A 15,232-nucleotide genomic window follows, 5' to 3' on the forward strand; every position below is an offset into this window, starting at 1 on the left:
TATTTTGGGGGAAAAACATCCAATTTTTGGGGGAGAAAATTCAGAATTTTGGGGGATTTGCAGTTCGGGGACAGGGAGTTCTACCGGGACTGGGGGTGAGAGAGGGGAAAAATCAGAATTAATTTGGGGGAAAAATGGAATTTTGGGGGAAAAAATTGGAATTTTGGGGGAAAAAAATCCAAATTTGGGGGAGAAAATTCCGAATTTTGGGGATTTGCAGCTCGGGGACAGAGAGTTCTACCGGACTGGTGGTGAGAGGGGGGGAAAAAATGTGAATTTTGGGGAAAAAATCTGAATTTGGGGGAAAAAAAATCTGAATTTTGGGGGAAAAAAATGGAATTTTGGGAAAAAAAATCTGAATTTGTGGGAAAAAAAATCCAAATTTTGGGGAGAAATTCAGAATTTTGGGGATTTGCAGTTCGGGGACAGAGAGTTCTACTGGGACTGGGGGTGAGAGAGGGGAAAAATGGAATTTGGGGGAAAAATCTGAATTTTGGGGGAAAAAATGGAATTTTAGGGGAAAATTTGGGGAGATTCTGGAGGATTTTGGGGGCATTTGGGGAGAAAATTCAGGATTTTGGGGAGAAAATTGCAATTTTGGGGGAGAAAATTCAGAATTTTCGGGGATTTTTGGGAGATTTTTGGGAGAATATTGAGGATGTTTGGGAGGGATTTGGGGGGAAAAATCCAAATTTTGGGGGGATTTTGGAGGATTTTGGGGAGGAAATTCAGAATTTTGAGGAGGATTTTGAGGAGAAATTTCAGGATTTCTGGGGAGAAAATCGGAATTTTGGGGGAAAATGTCCAAATTTTGGGGAGAAAATTCCGAATTTTGGGGGGATTTGGGAGGGGATTTGCAGCTGGGGGACAGAGAGTTCTACCGGGACTGGGGGTGAGGAACGGGAAAAAATCCAAATTTGGGGGCAAAAAATGGAATTTGGGGGAGAAAATGGAATCTTGGGGCATTTTGGGGGAAAAAAAAAATCCGAATTTTGGGGAGAAAATTCAGAATTTTGGGGGATTTGCAGTTTGGGGACCAGGAGTTCTACCAGGACTGGTGGTGAGGAACGGGGCAAAATCAGAATTAATTTGGGGGAAAAATCAGAATTTTAGGGAAAAAAAATGGAATTTTGGGGCATTTTGGGGGAGAAAATCGGAATTTCGGGGGGAAAAAATTCCAAATTTTGGGGAGAAAATTCAGAATTTTGGGGAATTTACTGTTTGGGGACAGGGAGTTCTACTGGGACTGGTGGTGAGGAACAGGAAAAAATGGAATTTTGGGGGAAAAAAAATGGAATTTTGGGGAAAAAAATGGAATTTTGGGGGGCATTTTGGGGAAAAAAATCCAAATTTTGGGGAGAAAATTCAGAATTTTGGGCAAATTGGGGAGAAAATTCAGAATTTTCGGGAGATTTTGGGGAGATTTTTGGGAGAATATTGAGGATGTTTGGAGGGATTTTGGGGGAAAAAATCCAAATTTTGGGGAGAAAATTCCGAATTTTGGGGGATTTGCAGTTCGGGGACAGAGAGTTCTACTGGGACTGGGGGTGAGAGAGGGGAAAATGGAATTTGGGGGAAAAATCTGAATTTTGGGGGAAAAAATGGGAATTTTAGGGGAAAATTTGGGGAGATTCTGGAGGATTTTGGGGGCATTTGGGGAGAAAATTCAGGATTTTGGGGAGAAAATTGCAATTTGGGGGAAAAAATCCAAATTTTGGGGGAGAAAATTCAGAATTTTCAGGGATTTTGGGAGATTTTTGGGAGAATATTGAGGATGTTTGGGAGGGATTTGGGGGGAAAAATCCAAATTTTGGGGGGATTTTGGGAGGAAATTCAGAATTTTGAGGGGGATTTTGAGGAGAAAATTCAGGATTTTGGGGAGATTTTTGGGGAGAAAATCGGAATTTTGGGGGAAAAAGTCCAAATTTTGGGGGGATTTGGGGGGGATTTTGGGGAGGAAATTCAGAATTTGGGGAGAATTTGGGAGACTTTGGGAGAAAATTCAGATTTTGAGGAGATTTGGGGGAGAAAGTCCCAATTTCAGGGAGGTTTTGGGGAGAAAATTCAGAATTTTGGGGGATTTGGGAGGGGATTTGCAGCTCGGGGACAGAGAGTTCTACAGGGACTGGGGGTGAGAGAGGGGAAAATCAGAATCTGGGGGCAAAAAATGGAATTTTGGGGCATTTTGGGGGAGAAAATTGGAATTTTGGGGGAAAAAAAATCCAAAATTTGGGGAGATTTTGGGGGATTTTGGGGAGAAAATTCAGAATTTTGGGGGAATCTGGGGGCATTTGGGGAGAAAATTCAGAATTTTAGGGCGATTTTTGAGAGAATATTCAGGATTTTGGGGCAATTTGGGGAGAAAATTCAGAGTTTTGGGGGAGAAATTCAGAATTTTCGGGGGATTTTGGGGAGATTTTGGGAGAATATTGAGGATGTTTGGGAGGGATTTGGGGGAAAAAAAATCCAAATTTTGGGAGGAAATTCAGAATTTTGAGGGGGATTTTGAGGAGATTTTTTTGGAGATTTTGGGGAGAAAATTTAGGATTTGGGGCAGGATTTTGGAGAGAAATTGGAATTTTGAGGGGATTTTGGGGGGAGAAAATTCAGAATTTTGGGGGAATTTGGGGAATTTGGGGAGAAAATTCAGAATTTTAGGGCGATTTTGGGAGAAAATTCCGGATTTTGGGGGAGAAAATTCAGGATTTGGGAGAATTTTGGAGGAATTTGGGGAGAAAATCGGAATTTTGGGGATTTCGGGGGAAAAAATTTGGGATTTTGGGGAATCTGAGGGGGATTTGGGAAGATTTTGGGGAGAAAAGTCAGAATTTTGGGGAGAAAATCGGGGATTTGGGGGGATTTTGGGAGATTTGAGGGGATTTGGGGAAGAAAATGGGAATTTTGGGGAGAAAATTCTGGATTTTGGGGAGAAAATTGGAATTTTGGGGAAAAAAAATTGGAATTTTGGTGATTTGGGGTGATTTGGGGGTGATGATTGGGCTGTTTTCGGGGTTATTTTTTGGGTTATTTTGGGGTGATTATTGGGTTATTTTTGGGGTGATTTTGGGTTATTTTTGGGTTATTTTTTGGGGAGATATTTGGGTTAATTTGGGGCTATTTTTTGGGGTGATTTTGGGGTTTTTTGGAGATATTTTTGGGATGATTCTTGGAGGATTTTGGGGTGATTTTTGGGCTAATTTTGGGTGATTTTTGGGTTATTTTTGGGGTGAATTGGGGTGATTTTTGAGTTATTTTTGGGTGATTTTGGGGTTTTTTTGGAGATATTTTTGAGGTGATTTGGATGATTTTGGGGTTTTTTTGGAGATATTTTTGAAGGCGATTTTGGGGTGATTTTGGGGTGATTTTTTGGGTATTTTTGGGTTATTTTGGGGTTATTTTGGGGTGATTATTGGGGAGATTTTTGGGCTAATTTTGGGTGATTTTTTGGGTTATTTTGGGGTGATTTTTGGGTTATTTTTGGGGTGATTTGGGATTTATTTTTGGGGTGATTTTTGGGTTAATTTGGGGCTATTTTTGAGTGATTTTGGGGGTTTTTTTTGGAGATATTTTTGGGGTGATTTTTGGGTTATTTTTGGGATGATTTTGAGGTGATTTTTGGGTTATTTGTGGGGTTATTTTTGGGTTGATTTTGGGATGATTTTTGGGTTATTTTTGGGGTGATTTTCGGGTTATTTTTGGGTTGATTTTGGGGTGATTTTGGGGTGATTTTTGAGGTGATTTTGGGGAGATTTTGGGGTGATTATTGGGTCATTTTTGGAGATATTTTTGGGATGATGTTTGGAGGATTTTGGGGTGATTTTTGGGTTATTTTTGGGGTTGATTTTCGGATGATTTTGGGGTGATTATTTGGGAGATTTTGGGGTGATTTTTGGGTTATTTTTGGAGATGTTTTTGGAATGATTTTTGGAGGATTTTGGGGTGATTTTCGGGCTATTTTTGGGATGATTTTTGGGTTATTTTTGGGTTGATTTTGGGTTATTTTGGGGTGATTTTTGAGGTGATTTTGGGGTCCCTGACCATTTTTCCCCAGGAACTCGGAGTCGGTGACGTACTTCTGGCAGAACTGGAACATCCCCGTGCACAAGTGGTGCCTCAGGTGGGGAGGGGGGAAAATTGGGGAAATTCGGGGATTTTGGGGGGAAATTTGGGATTTTGGGGGAAATTTGGGATTTTGGGGGAAATTTGGGGCTTTGGGGGGAAATTGGGATTTTGGGGGGATTTGGGGGGAAATTTGGGGCTTTTAGGGAGGGGTTTTGGGGGGAAATTTGGGATTTTGGGGGGACGTTTGGGGGAAATTTGGGGGGTTTAGGGAGGGATTTTGGGGGAAATTCGGGATTTTGGGGGGAAATTTGGGGCTTTGGGGGGATTTGGGGGGAAATTTGGGGCTTTTAGGGAGGGATTTTGGGGGAAATTTGGGATTTTGGGGGGAAATTTGGGGGTTTCAGGGAGGGGTTTTGGGGGGAATTCGGGATTTTTGGGGGGATTTGGAGGGAAATTTGAGGGGAAATTTGGGATTTGGGGGGGATTTGGGTGGAAATTTGGGATTTTGGGGGGATTTTTGGGGGGAAATTTGGGATTTTGGGGGGAAATTTGGGATTTTGGGGGAAATTTGGATTTCGGGATTTTTGGAGGGAAATTTGCGGCTTTTAGGGAGGGATTTGGGGGAAATTTGGGATTTTGGGGGGGATTTGGGGGGAAATTTGGGGCTTTAGGGAGGGATTTTGGGGGAAATTTGGGGCTTTTAGGGAGGGTTTTGGGGGGAAACTTGGGATTTTGGGGGGATTTGGAGGGAAATTTGGGGGTTTGGGGGGATTTTGGGGGGGGATTTTGGGGGAAATTTGGGGCTTTTAGGGAGGGATTTGGGGGCAAATTCGGGATTTTGGGGGAAATTTGGGGGGAAATTTGGGATTTTGGGGGGATTTTGGAGGGAAATTTGGGGCTTTTAGGGAGGGATTTTGGGGGAAAATTTGGGATTTTGTGGGAAAATTTGGGATTTTGGGGGATTTGGAGGGAAATTTGGAATTTGGGGGTTTTGGGGGCGATTTTTGGGGATCATTTGGGGTTTTTTTGGACAGGATTTTTTGTGGATGGGTCGTTTGGGGGTCGCCCCGTTTTTGGGGTGCCCCGTGTTGATTTTTGGGGTTCCCTGGGTGATTTTGGGGGTCCCCAGGCATTTCTACAAGCCCATGCTGAGGAGAGGAGTCAACAAATGGACGGCGCAGGCGGCCGTGTTCCTGCTGTCCGCCTTCTTCCACGAGGTGGGAACCCCAAAATCCACCCGGGAACCCCAAAAATCCAACCGGGAACCCCGAAATTCTCATCAGGAACCCCGAAATGTGGGGGGGACCCCGAAATTCCCACAAAAAAACCTCAAATTCTGACTAAAACCCTCAAATTCCCCAAAAAAATCCCCCAAAATTCCTGAGAAAAGGCCCCAAAAGCCACCTGGGAACCCCAAAATTCCATCAGGAACCCCAAAATTCCCATCACGGACCCCGAAATGTGGGGTGACCCCAAAATTCCCACTAAAAAAATCTCAAATTTTGACTGAAACCCCTCAAATTCCCCAAAATATCCCCCAAAATTCATGAGAAAAGGCCCCAAAATCCACCCGGAAACCCCAAAATTCCATTCAGGGACCCCAAAATCCCATCGGGAACCCCGAAATGTGGGGGGGACCCCGAAATCCCCACTAAAAATCCTCAAATTTTGACTGAGAACCCTCAAATTCCCCAAAAAGTCCCCCAAAATTCCTGAGAAAAGGCCCCAAAATCCACCTGGGAACCCCAAAATTCCATTCGGGAACCCCAAAATCCACCCGGGAACCCCAAAATTCCCATCGGGAACCCCGAAATGTGGGGGGGACCCCGAAATTCCCACTAAAACCCCTCAAATTTTGACTGAAAACCCTCAAATTACCCAAAAAGTCCCCCAAAATTCCTGAGAAAAGGCCCCAAAATTCAGCCAGGGAACCCCAAAATTCCATTCGGGAACCCCAAAATTCCCATGGGGGACCCCAAATTCCCACTAAAAACCCAAAAAATCCAAGAAAATCCCCCAAATTCAACCAGGAACCCCAAAATTCCCACCCAGAACCCCCAAAACTCCCATCAGGAACCCCAAAATCTGGGGGCACCCCCGAAATTCTGATAAAATTCCTTTGGGAACCCCAAAATTCCCACTAAAATCCCTCAAACTGCCAAGAAAATCCCCCTAAATTCAGCCGGGAACCCCAAAAATCTGGGGGGAACCCCGAAATTCTCATTGGGAACCCCAAAATGTGGGGGAGAAACCCCAAAATTCCCACTAAAAACCCTCAAAATCCCAAGAAAATCCCCCAAAATTCAACCAGGAACCCCAAAATTCCCACCCAGAACCCCCAAAATTCCCATCAGGAACCCCAAAATTTGGGGGCACCCCCGAAATTCTGATAGAATTCCCTTTGGGAACCCCGAAATTCCCACTAAAATCCCTCAAACTGCCAAGAAAATCCCCCTAAATTCAACCGGGAACCCCCCAAAATTCCACTGAGAATCCACAAATTCAAATTAAAAAAAAAAAAAAAAAAAAAAAAAGAAAAACCAAATTCAACCAGGGAACCCCAAAATTCCCATCGGGAACCCCAAAATCCCAACCAGGAACCCCGAAATTCCCATCAAAACCTCTCAAATTCCCACTCAAACCCCTCAAATTCCTGAGAAAATCCCCAAAAATTCAACCGGGAACCCCAAAATTCCCATCGGGAACCCCGAAATGTGGGGGGGACCCCGAAATTCCCACTAAAAAAATCTCAATTTTGACTGAAAACCCTCAATTTCCCAAAAAAAATCCCCCAAAATTCTTGAGAAAAGGCCCCAAAATTCAGCCAGGGAACCCCAAAATTCCATTCGGGAACCCCAAAATTCCCATTGGGAACCCCGAAATTCCCATGGGGGACCCCAAAATTCCCACTAAAAACCCAAAAAATCCCAAGAAAATCCCCCAAATTCAACCAGGAACCCCAAAATTCCCACCCAGAACCCCCAAAATTCCCATCAGGGACCCCAAAATTTGGGGGCACCCCCAAAATTCTGATAAAATTCCCATTGGGAACCCCAAAATTCCCACTAAAATCCCTCAAACTGCCAAGAAAATCCCCCTAAATTCAGCCGGGAACCCCAAAAATCTGGGGGGAACCCCGAAATTCTCATTGGGAACCCCAAAATGTGGGGGAGAAACCTCAAAATTCCCACTAAAAACCCTCAAAATCCCAAGAAAATCCCCCAAAATTCAACCAGGAACCCCAAAATTCCCACCCAGAACCCCCAAAATTCTCATCGGGAACCCCAAAATCTGGGGGGGACCCCAAAATTCCCACTAAAAACCTTCAAATTCCCCCAAATTCCCACTGAGAGACCCCAAATTCCAACTGGGAACCCCAAAATTCCCACTCAGAACCCCCCAAATCCAACTGGGACCCCCCCCCCCAATCCCTCCAGGAACCCCAAAATTCCCTCCGGGAACCCCCAAAATCCGTGGGGGAGCCCAAAATTCTTGCTGGGATCCCCAAAATTCCCACTGGGAACCCCCAAAAATCTGGGGAGAACCCCAAAATTCCCCCCCAAATTCCTGCCAGGATCCCCAAAATCCCTTCTGGGACCACGCCCCCCCCCCCCCCCAAAATCTCGGGGTGCCTCCAATTTTTGGGGTGTCCCCCCCCTCAGATTTCCAACAGGAACCCCCAAAACCCAACTAGGAACCCCAAAATCTTGGGGGGCTCCCCCAGATTCGTTCTCAGAACCCCAAAATCCCACCAGGAACCCCAAAAATCCCCACTGGGAACCCCAAAAATCCCCCTGAGGACTCTCACATTCTGGCCAGGAACCCCAAAAATTCCACTCAGAACCCCCAAAATTCCCTCTGGGAACCCCCAAAATCTCGGGGGGCTCCCCAAATTCCCACTCAGAGCACCCAAAACCCCAACTGGGAACCCCAAAATCCCCGAGGGTTCCCCTCAAACCCCACTGGGAACCCCAAAATTCCCACTGAGCACTCTCAAATTCCTGCTGGGAACCCCCAAAATTCCCTCGGGGATCCCCAGAATCTCGGGGGGGCTCCCCAAATTCCCACTCAGAGCACCCAGAATCCACCTGGGATCCCCAAAAATCCCCCTGAGGACTCTCAAATTCCTGCCGGGAACCCCCAAAATTCCCACTCAGAATCCCCAAAATTCCCTCTGGGAACCCCAAAATTTCAGGGTGCCCCCCAAAATCCAACTGGGAACCCCCAAAATCTCGGGGTGCCCCCCCAGAATCTAACTGGGAACCCCCAAATTCCGGCCAGGAACCCCAAAATTCCCACTCAGAACCCCCAAAATTCCCTCTGGGACCCCCAAAAATCTCGGGGGGCTCCCCAAAACCCCACTGTGAGCACCCAAATTCCACCTGGGAACCCCAAAAATCCCCCTGAGGGTTCTCAAATTCCTGCCAGGAACCCCCAAAATTCCCACTCAGAACCCCCAAAATTCTCACTCAGAACCCCCCAAAATTCCCTCTGGGAACCCCAAAATCTCGGGGGGGCTCCCCAGATTCCTGCTTAGAGCACCCAAATTCCACCTGGGAACCCCAAAATTCCCACTGAGGACTCTCAAATTCCTGCAGGGAACCCCCAAAAATCCCACTGGGAACCCCCAAAATTCCCTCGGGGACCCCCCGAATCCCCTCTGGGCTCCCCCCCGGATGTCGGGGTGCCCCCGGTTTTGGGGTGCCCCCGGTTTTGGGGTGCCCCGGTGCCATCGCTGTCCCCGCAGTACCTGGTGAGCGTCCCCTGAGGATGTTCCGGCTCTGGGCCTTCATGGGCATGGCGGCGCAGGTGAGACACCCCAAAAACTGAACCCCAAAAAACTGAACCCCGAAATCCTGAACCCCAAAAATGGGAACCCCAAAATTAGGGGAACCCCAAAAACCTGAACCTCAAAATCAGGGGACTCCAAAAATGGGAACCACAAAAACCTGAACCCCAAAAATGGGAACCCCAAAAACCTGAACCCCAAAAACCTGAACCCCGAAATCGGGGAACCCAAAAATCTGAACCTTAAAATCAGGGGAACCCCAAAAACCTGAACCTCAAAATCAGGGGAACCCCAAAAACCTGAACCCCAAAAATGGATACCCCAAAATTAGGGGAACCCCAAAAATCTGAACACCCAAAATCAGGGAACCCCAAAAAAAAGCAGGGTACCCCCAAAACCTGAACCCCAAAAATGGGAACCCCAAAATCAGGGGACCCCAAAAACGTGAACCCCAGAAACCAGGGCACCCAAAAACGGGAACCCCAAAATCGGGGAACCCCAAAATGAGGGGACCCCAAAATCGGGGAACCCCAAAAAACTGAACCCCAAAAATCTGAACCTCAAAATCAGGGGACCCAAAATCGGGGAAGCCCAAAATCAGGGGAACCCCAAAAACCTGAACCCCGAAATCGGGGAACCCCAAAAATCTGAACCCCCAAAAACCAGGGGACCCCAAAAACAGGAACCCCAAAATCGAGGAACCCCAAAAAACTGAACCCCAAAAACCTGAACCTCAAAAATAGGGGACCCCAAAAATGGGAACCCCAAAAAACTGAACCCCAAATCGGGGAACCCCAAAAATATGAACCCCAAAAATGGGAACCGCAAAAACCTGAACCCCAAAATGGGAACCCCAAAATTAGGGGAACCCAAAAAAACTGAACCCCAAAAATGGGGTCCTGTCCCTGTGTCCCTGTGTCCTCTGTCTCTGTCCTCCTGTCATTGTCACTGTCCTTGTCCCCCTGTCCCTGTCCCTGTCCCTGTGTCCCTGTCTCTGTCCTCCTGTCATTGTCACTGTCCCCATGTCCCCATGTCCCTGTGTCCCTGTGTCCCCTGTCTCTGTCCTCCTGTCATTGTCACTGTCCCCATGTCCCCCTGTCCCTGTCATTGTCACTGTCCTTGTCCCCCTGTCCCTGTGTCTCTGTGTCCCCTGTCTCTGTCTCCTCCTGTCATTGTCACTGTCCTTGTCCCCCCTGTCCCCATGTCCCTGTGTCCCTGTGTCCCTGTCTCTGTCCTACTGTCATTGTCACTGTCCCCATGTCCCTGTCCCTGTGTCCCTGTGTCCCTGTGTCCCTGTCATTGTCACTGTCCTTGTCCCCCTGTCCCCATGTCCCTGTGTCCCTGTGTCCCTGTCTCTGTCCTACTGTCATTGTCACTGTCCCCATGTCCCTGTCCCTGTGTCCCTGTGTCCCCTGTCTCTGTCTCCTCCTGTCATTGTCACTGTCCCCATGTCCCCCTGTCCCTGTCATTGTCACTGTCCTTGTCCCTTTGTCCCTGTCTCTTTGTCCCCATCCCCGTCCTCCTGTCACCTTCCTTTGTCCCCATCCCTTGTCCCTGTGTCCCTGTGTCCCTGTCCCTGTCTCTGTCCCCCTGTCCCTGTGTCCCCCTGTCCTGTCCCCACTGTCCCTGTCCCTCTGTCCCCAGACCCCGCTGGCCTGGCTGGTGTCACAGGACAGGGGGTGACACCAGGTGACATTGAGGTGACACTGACACTCCTGTCCCCATCGCTGTCCCAGATCCCGCTGGCCTGGCTGGTGTCACAGGACAGGGGGTGTCAGGGGGATGGCAGGAGGTGACACTGAGGTGACACTGAGGTGACAGTGACACTGCTGTCCCTGTCATTGTCCCCATCACTGTCCCCATATCCCTCTGGCCTGGCTGCTGCCACAGGGCATGGAGGTGACACTGGGGTGACACTGAGGTGACAATGCCATCGCTGTCCCCAGATCCATCTGGCCTGGCTGGTGTCACAGGGCAGGGGGTGACAGAGGGTGACATTGTGGTGACACTGGGGTGACACTCCTGTCCCCATCGCTGTCCCCAGATCCCTCTGGCCTGGCTGCTGTCACAGGGCAGGAGGTGACACTGGGGTGACACTGAGGTGACACTGACACCAGGTGACACTCCTGTCCCTTTCCCCATTGTCCCCAGATCCCGCTGGCCTGGCTGGTGTCGTGGGGCAGGGGGTGACACTCAGGTGACACTGGGGTGACACTGGGGTGACAGTGACACAGGTGACACTCCTGTCCCTTTCCCCGTTGTCCCCAGATCCCGCTGGCCTGGCTGGTGTCGCGGGGCAGGGGATGGCACTGGGGTGACACTGGGGTGACACTGACTGTCCCTGTCATTGTCCCTGTCCCTGTCCCAGATCCTGCTGGCCTGGCTGGTGTCACGGGGCAGGAGGTGACACTCAGGTGACACCAGGTGACACTGACACTGCTGTCATTGTCCCCAGATCCCGCTGGCCTGGCTGGTGTCGCGGGGCAGGGGGTGACACTGAGGTGACACTGCTGTCCCTGTCATTGTCCCCAGATGCCCCTGGCCTGGCTGGTGTCGTGGGGCAGGGGGATGGCAGGAGGTGACACTGGGGTGACACTGAGGTGACAGTGACACTGCTGTCCCTGTCATTGTCCCCAGATCCCGCTGGCCTGGCTGGTGTCGCGGGGCAGGGGGATGGCAGGGGATGGCAGGGGGTGACACTGAGGTGACACTGACACTGCTGTCCCCATCCCTGTCCCCAGATCCCGCTGGCCTGGCTGGTGTCGCAGGGCAGGAGGTGACACTCAGGTGACACTGAGGTGACACCAGGTGACACTGACACTGCTGTCCCTGTCCCCAGATCCCGCTGGCCTGGCTGGTGTCACAGGGCATGGGCTGTCAGGGGGATGGCAGGGGGTGACACTGAGGTGACACTGGGGTGACAATGCCATCCCTGTCCCCAGATCCCGCTGGCCTGGCTGGTGTCGCGGGGCAGGGGGTGACACTGAGGTGACACTGAGGTGACACTGGGGTGACACTGACACTGCTGTCCCTGTCATTGTCCCCAGATCCCGCTGGCCTGGCTGGTGTCACGGGGCAGGAGGTGACACTCAGGTGACACCAGGTGACACTGACACTGCTGTCCCTGTCCCCAGATCCCGCTGGCCTGGCTGGTGTCGCGGTTCCTGCGCGGGCACTACGGCAACGCGGCCGTGTGGATGTCGCTGATCCTGGGCCAGCCCATCGCCGTGCTCATGTACGTGCACGACTACTACGTGCTCAACTGCGAGGGATAACTGACCCGGGATAACCTGGGATAACCTGGGATAAACCTGGGATAACCCGGGATAAACCTGGGATAAACCTGGGATAACCCGGGATAAACCTGGGATAAACCTGGGATAACCTGGGACAGACCTGAGACACCCCAGAGCCCCCAGAGCCCCCAGCCCATGGCCGTGCTCATGGACGTGCATGACTACTACGTGCTCAACTGCGAGGGATAACCCGGGATAACTGACCCGGGATAACCTGGGATAAACCCGGGATAAACCTGGGATAAACCTGGGACAGACCTGGGACAGACCTGAGACACCCCAGAGCCCCCAGAGCCCCCAGCCCATGGCCGTGCTCATGGACGTGCACGACTGCTACGTGCTCAACTGCGAGGGATAACCCGGGATAAACCTGAGATAACTGACCCGGGATAACTGACCCGGGATAACCTGGGATAAACCGGGATAAACCTGGGACAACCTGGGATAAACCTGGGATAACCTGGGATAAACCTGGGATAACCTGGGATAACTGACCCGGGATAACTGACCCGGGATAGACCAGGATAACCCCCAAACCCACCGGGGCACCCCAAAAAACCAGCCAGGGCTCCTGGGGGTCCCCAAATCCCACCAAAAATCCACCCGGGACAGTTTGGGGACCAACCGGGACAGAGCCGAGACAGACCCGGGATAAACCCAGGATAGCCCAGGATAAACCCAGGACAGACCCGGGATAACCCAGGATAGCCCAGGATAAACCCGGGATAACCCAGGATAAACCCGGGACAGACCCGGGATAACCCAGGATAAACCCAGGATAACCCGGGATAACCCAGGATAAACCCGGGACAGACCCAAGATAACCCGGGATAACCTGGGATAACCCAGGATAACTCGGGATAACCCTGGATAACCCAGGATAACCCGGGATAACCCAGCATAAACCTGGGACAGACCCGGGATAACCCAGGATAACCCAGGGCAGACCCAGGATAACCCAGGATAAACCCAGGGCAGACCCAGGATAACCCAGGATAACCCGGGATAAATGCAGGATAACCCAGGATAACCCAGGATAAACCCAGGATAACCCAGGATAAACCCAGGGCAGACCCAGGGTAACCCAGGATAACCCGGGATAACCCAGGATAAACCCAGGATAAACCGGGACAGACCCGGGATAACCCGGGATAACCCAGGATAAACCCAGGGCAGACCCAGGATAACCCAGGATAACCCAGGATAACCCAGGGCAGACCCAGGATAACCCGGGATAACTCCCAGGGGCACCCCCAGAGATCCCGGGGTCCCCCAAAGCTCTGCAGGGCTCTGGGGTGCCCAGATCCCCCCAGGACAGACCCGGGATAACCCGGGACAGACCCGGGACAGACCCAGGATAACCCGGGACAGACCCGGGACAGCCCCTCGGAGCAGCCCCAAACCCCCCGGGGCACCCCAAAAACCGGCCAGGGGTCCTGGGGGTCCCCAAATCCCCCCAAAATCCACCCGGGACAGAGCCGGGACAAACTGGGACAGAGCCGGGACAGAGCTGGGATAAACCGGGATAAACTGGCACAGCCCCCCAGGGCACCCCCAAACCCACCCCGGGCACCCCAAAACATCCCAGGGGTCCCTGGGCCCCCAAATCCCCCCAAAATCCTCCCCGGGACACCCCAAAATCCTCCCCAGGAACCTCCAAATTCCCCCTGGAACCCCCAAATCCCCCAGGACCCCCCAAATTCCTCTGGGACCCCCCAGGGCACCCCCAAACCCGCCGGGGCACCCCAAAGCATCCCAGGGGTCTCAGGGCCCCCAAATCCCCCCAAAATCCTCCCTGGGACACCCCAAAACCCCCTGGAACCTCCAAATCCCCCCAGGACCCCCCAAATCCCCCAGGACCCCCCAAATCTCTCTGGGACCCCCAGGACCCCCCAAATCCCCCTGGAACCCCCAGGGCATCCCCAAATCCCCCCCAGGATCCCCAGATCTCTCTGGGACCCCCCAAGGACCCCCCAAATCCCTCTGAGACCCCTCAGATCCTCCTGGGACCCCCCCAAATCCCCCCCAGGACCCCCCAGATTCCGCTGGGGACCCCCCAAATCCCCCCCAGGACCCCCAAATCCATCTGGGCACCAACAAACGCCCCTGGGGGATCCCCAAAATCCCCCCGGGACCCCCCAAATCCCCCCTGGATCCCCCCCAGGGACCTCAAACCCCCCATGGGACCCCCAAAACCCCCCCAGGACCCCTCAAATCCCTCTGGGGACCCCGAAAATCTCTCTGGGACCCCCCTGGGTACCCCAAACTCCCCCCTAGGGACTCCCCAGACCCCTCCTGGGGACCCCCAAATCCCTCTGGGGACCCCTAAACCCCCCCTGGGGACCCCCATATCCCCCCCAGGACCCCCCAGATCTCCCCGGGACCCCCCAAATCCCCCCCAGGATCCCCAGATCTCCCTGGGGACCCCCAAATCCCCCCCAGGACCCCCCAGATCTCCCCGGGACCCCCAAATCCCCCCCAGGATCCCCCAAAATCCCCCCAGGACCCCCAAACCTCTCTGGGACCCCCACCCACCCCCCCCCAGTGGGTGACTGTCGGATCAATGCAATTCCGGGGGGCTCTGGGGGGGTTTTGGGGTCCCCCCCGGGCTCGGCGCTGTCGGCACTTTATGGACTGACCCCTGACCTCTGACCCCTGAACCTGAACCTGCCAGGACCTTCCAGAACATTCCCATGGCCCTGCCAGGACCTGTGGGGACGTGTCCCTGTTTATGGCCCTGCCAGGGCCTGGGAGTGTTTATGTACCTGCCAGGACCTGTGGGTGCTGCTCTCTATGGCCCTGCCAGGACCTGGCCCTGTCCTATGGCCCTGCCAGGACCTTCCGGGACATTTCCACCACCCTGCCAGGACCTGTGGTTCCTCTCTATGGCCCTGCCAGGACCTGTTGGGACTTGTCCCTGTTTATGGCCCTGCCAGGACCTGTGGCCGCTCTCTATGGCCCTGCCAGGACCTGGGAATGTCCATGGCCCTGCCAGGACCTTCCAGAACATTCCCAGGGCCCTGCCAGGACCTGTGGGGACATGTCCCTGTTTATGGCCCTGCCAGGACCTGTGGGTGCTGCTCTC

At 52.0% G+C, this 15,232-nt stretch overlaps 1 protein-coding gene across 1 annotated transcript in view; it reads left to right on the forward strand.

Annotated features, from left to right (window-relative positions):
* DGAT1 (diacylglycerol O-acyltransferase 1) overlaps positions 1 to 12,135 on the forward strand; it is a 13,772-nt gene extending 1,637 nt beyond the window's left edge. Inside the window, 6 exon segments of the mRNA XM_063154935.1 lie at positions 850 to 892; positions 4,052 to 4,117; positions 5,192 to 5,279; positions 8,810 to 8,819; positions 8,822 to 8,871; positions 11,986 to 12,135. Coding sequence (XP_063011005.1) covers positions 850 to 892; positions 4,052 to 4,117; positions 5,192 to 5,279; positions 8,810 to 8,819; positions 8,822 to 8,871; positions 11,986 to 12,126 — 398 coding nt within the window. The 3' untranslated portion in view covers positions 12,127 to 12,135.
* The last annotated feature ends 3,097 nt before the right edge of the window (positions 12,136 to 15,232 follow it).

The sequence above is a fragment of the Melospiza melodia genome, chromosome 1, assembly GCF_035770615.1.
Source record: "Melospiza melodia melodia isolate bMelMel2 chromosome 1, bMelMel2.pri, whole genome shotgun sequence".
NCBI classification, from domain to species: domain Eukaryota; kingdom Metazoa; phylum Chordata; class Aves; order Passeriformes; family Passerellidae; genus Melospiza; species Melospiza melodia.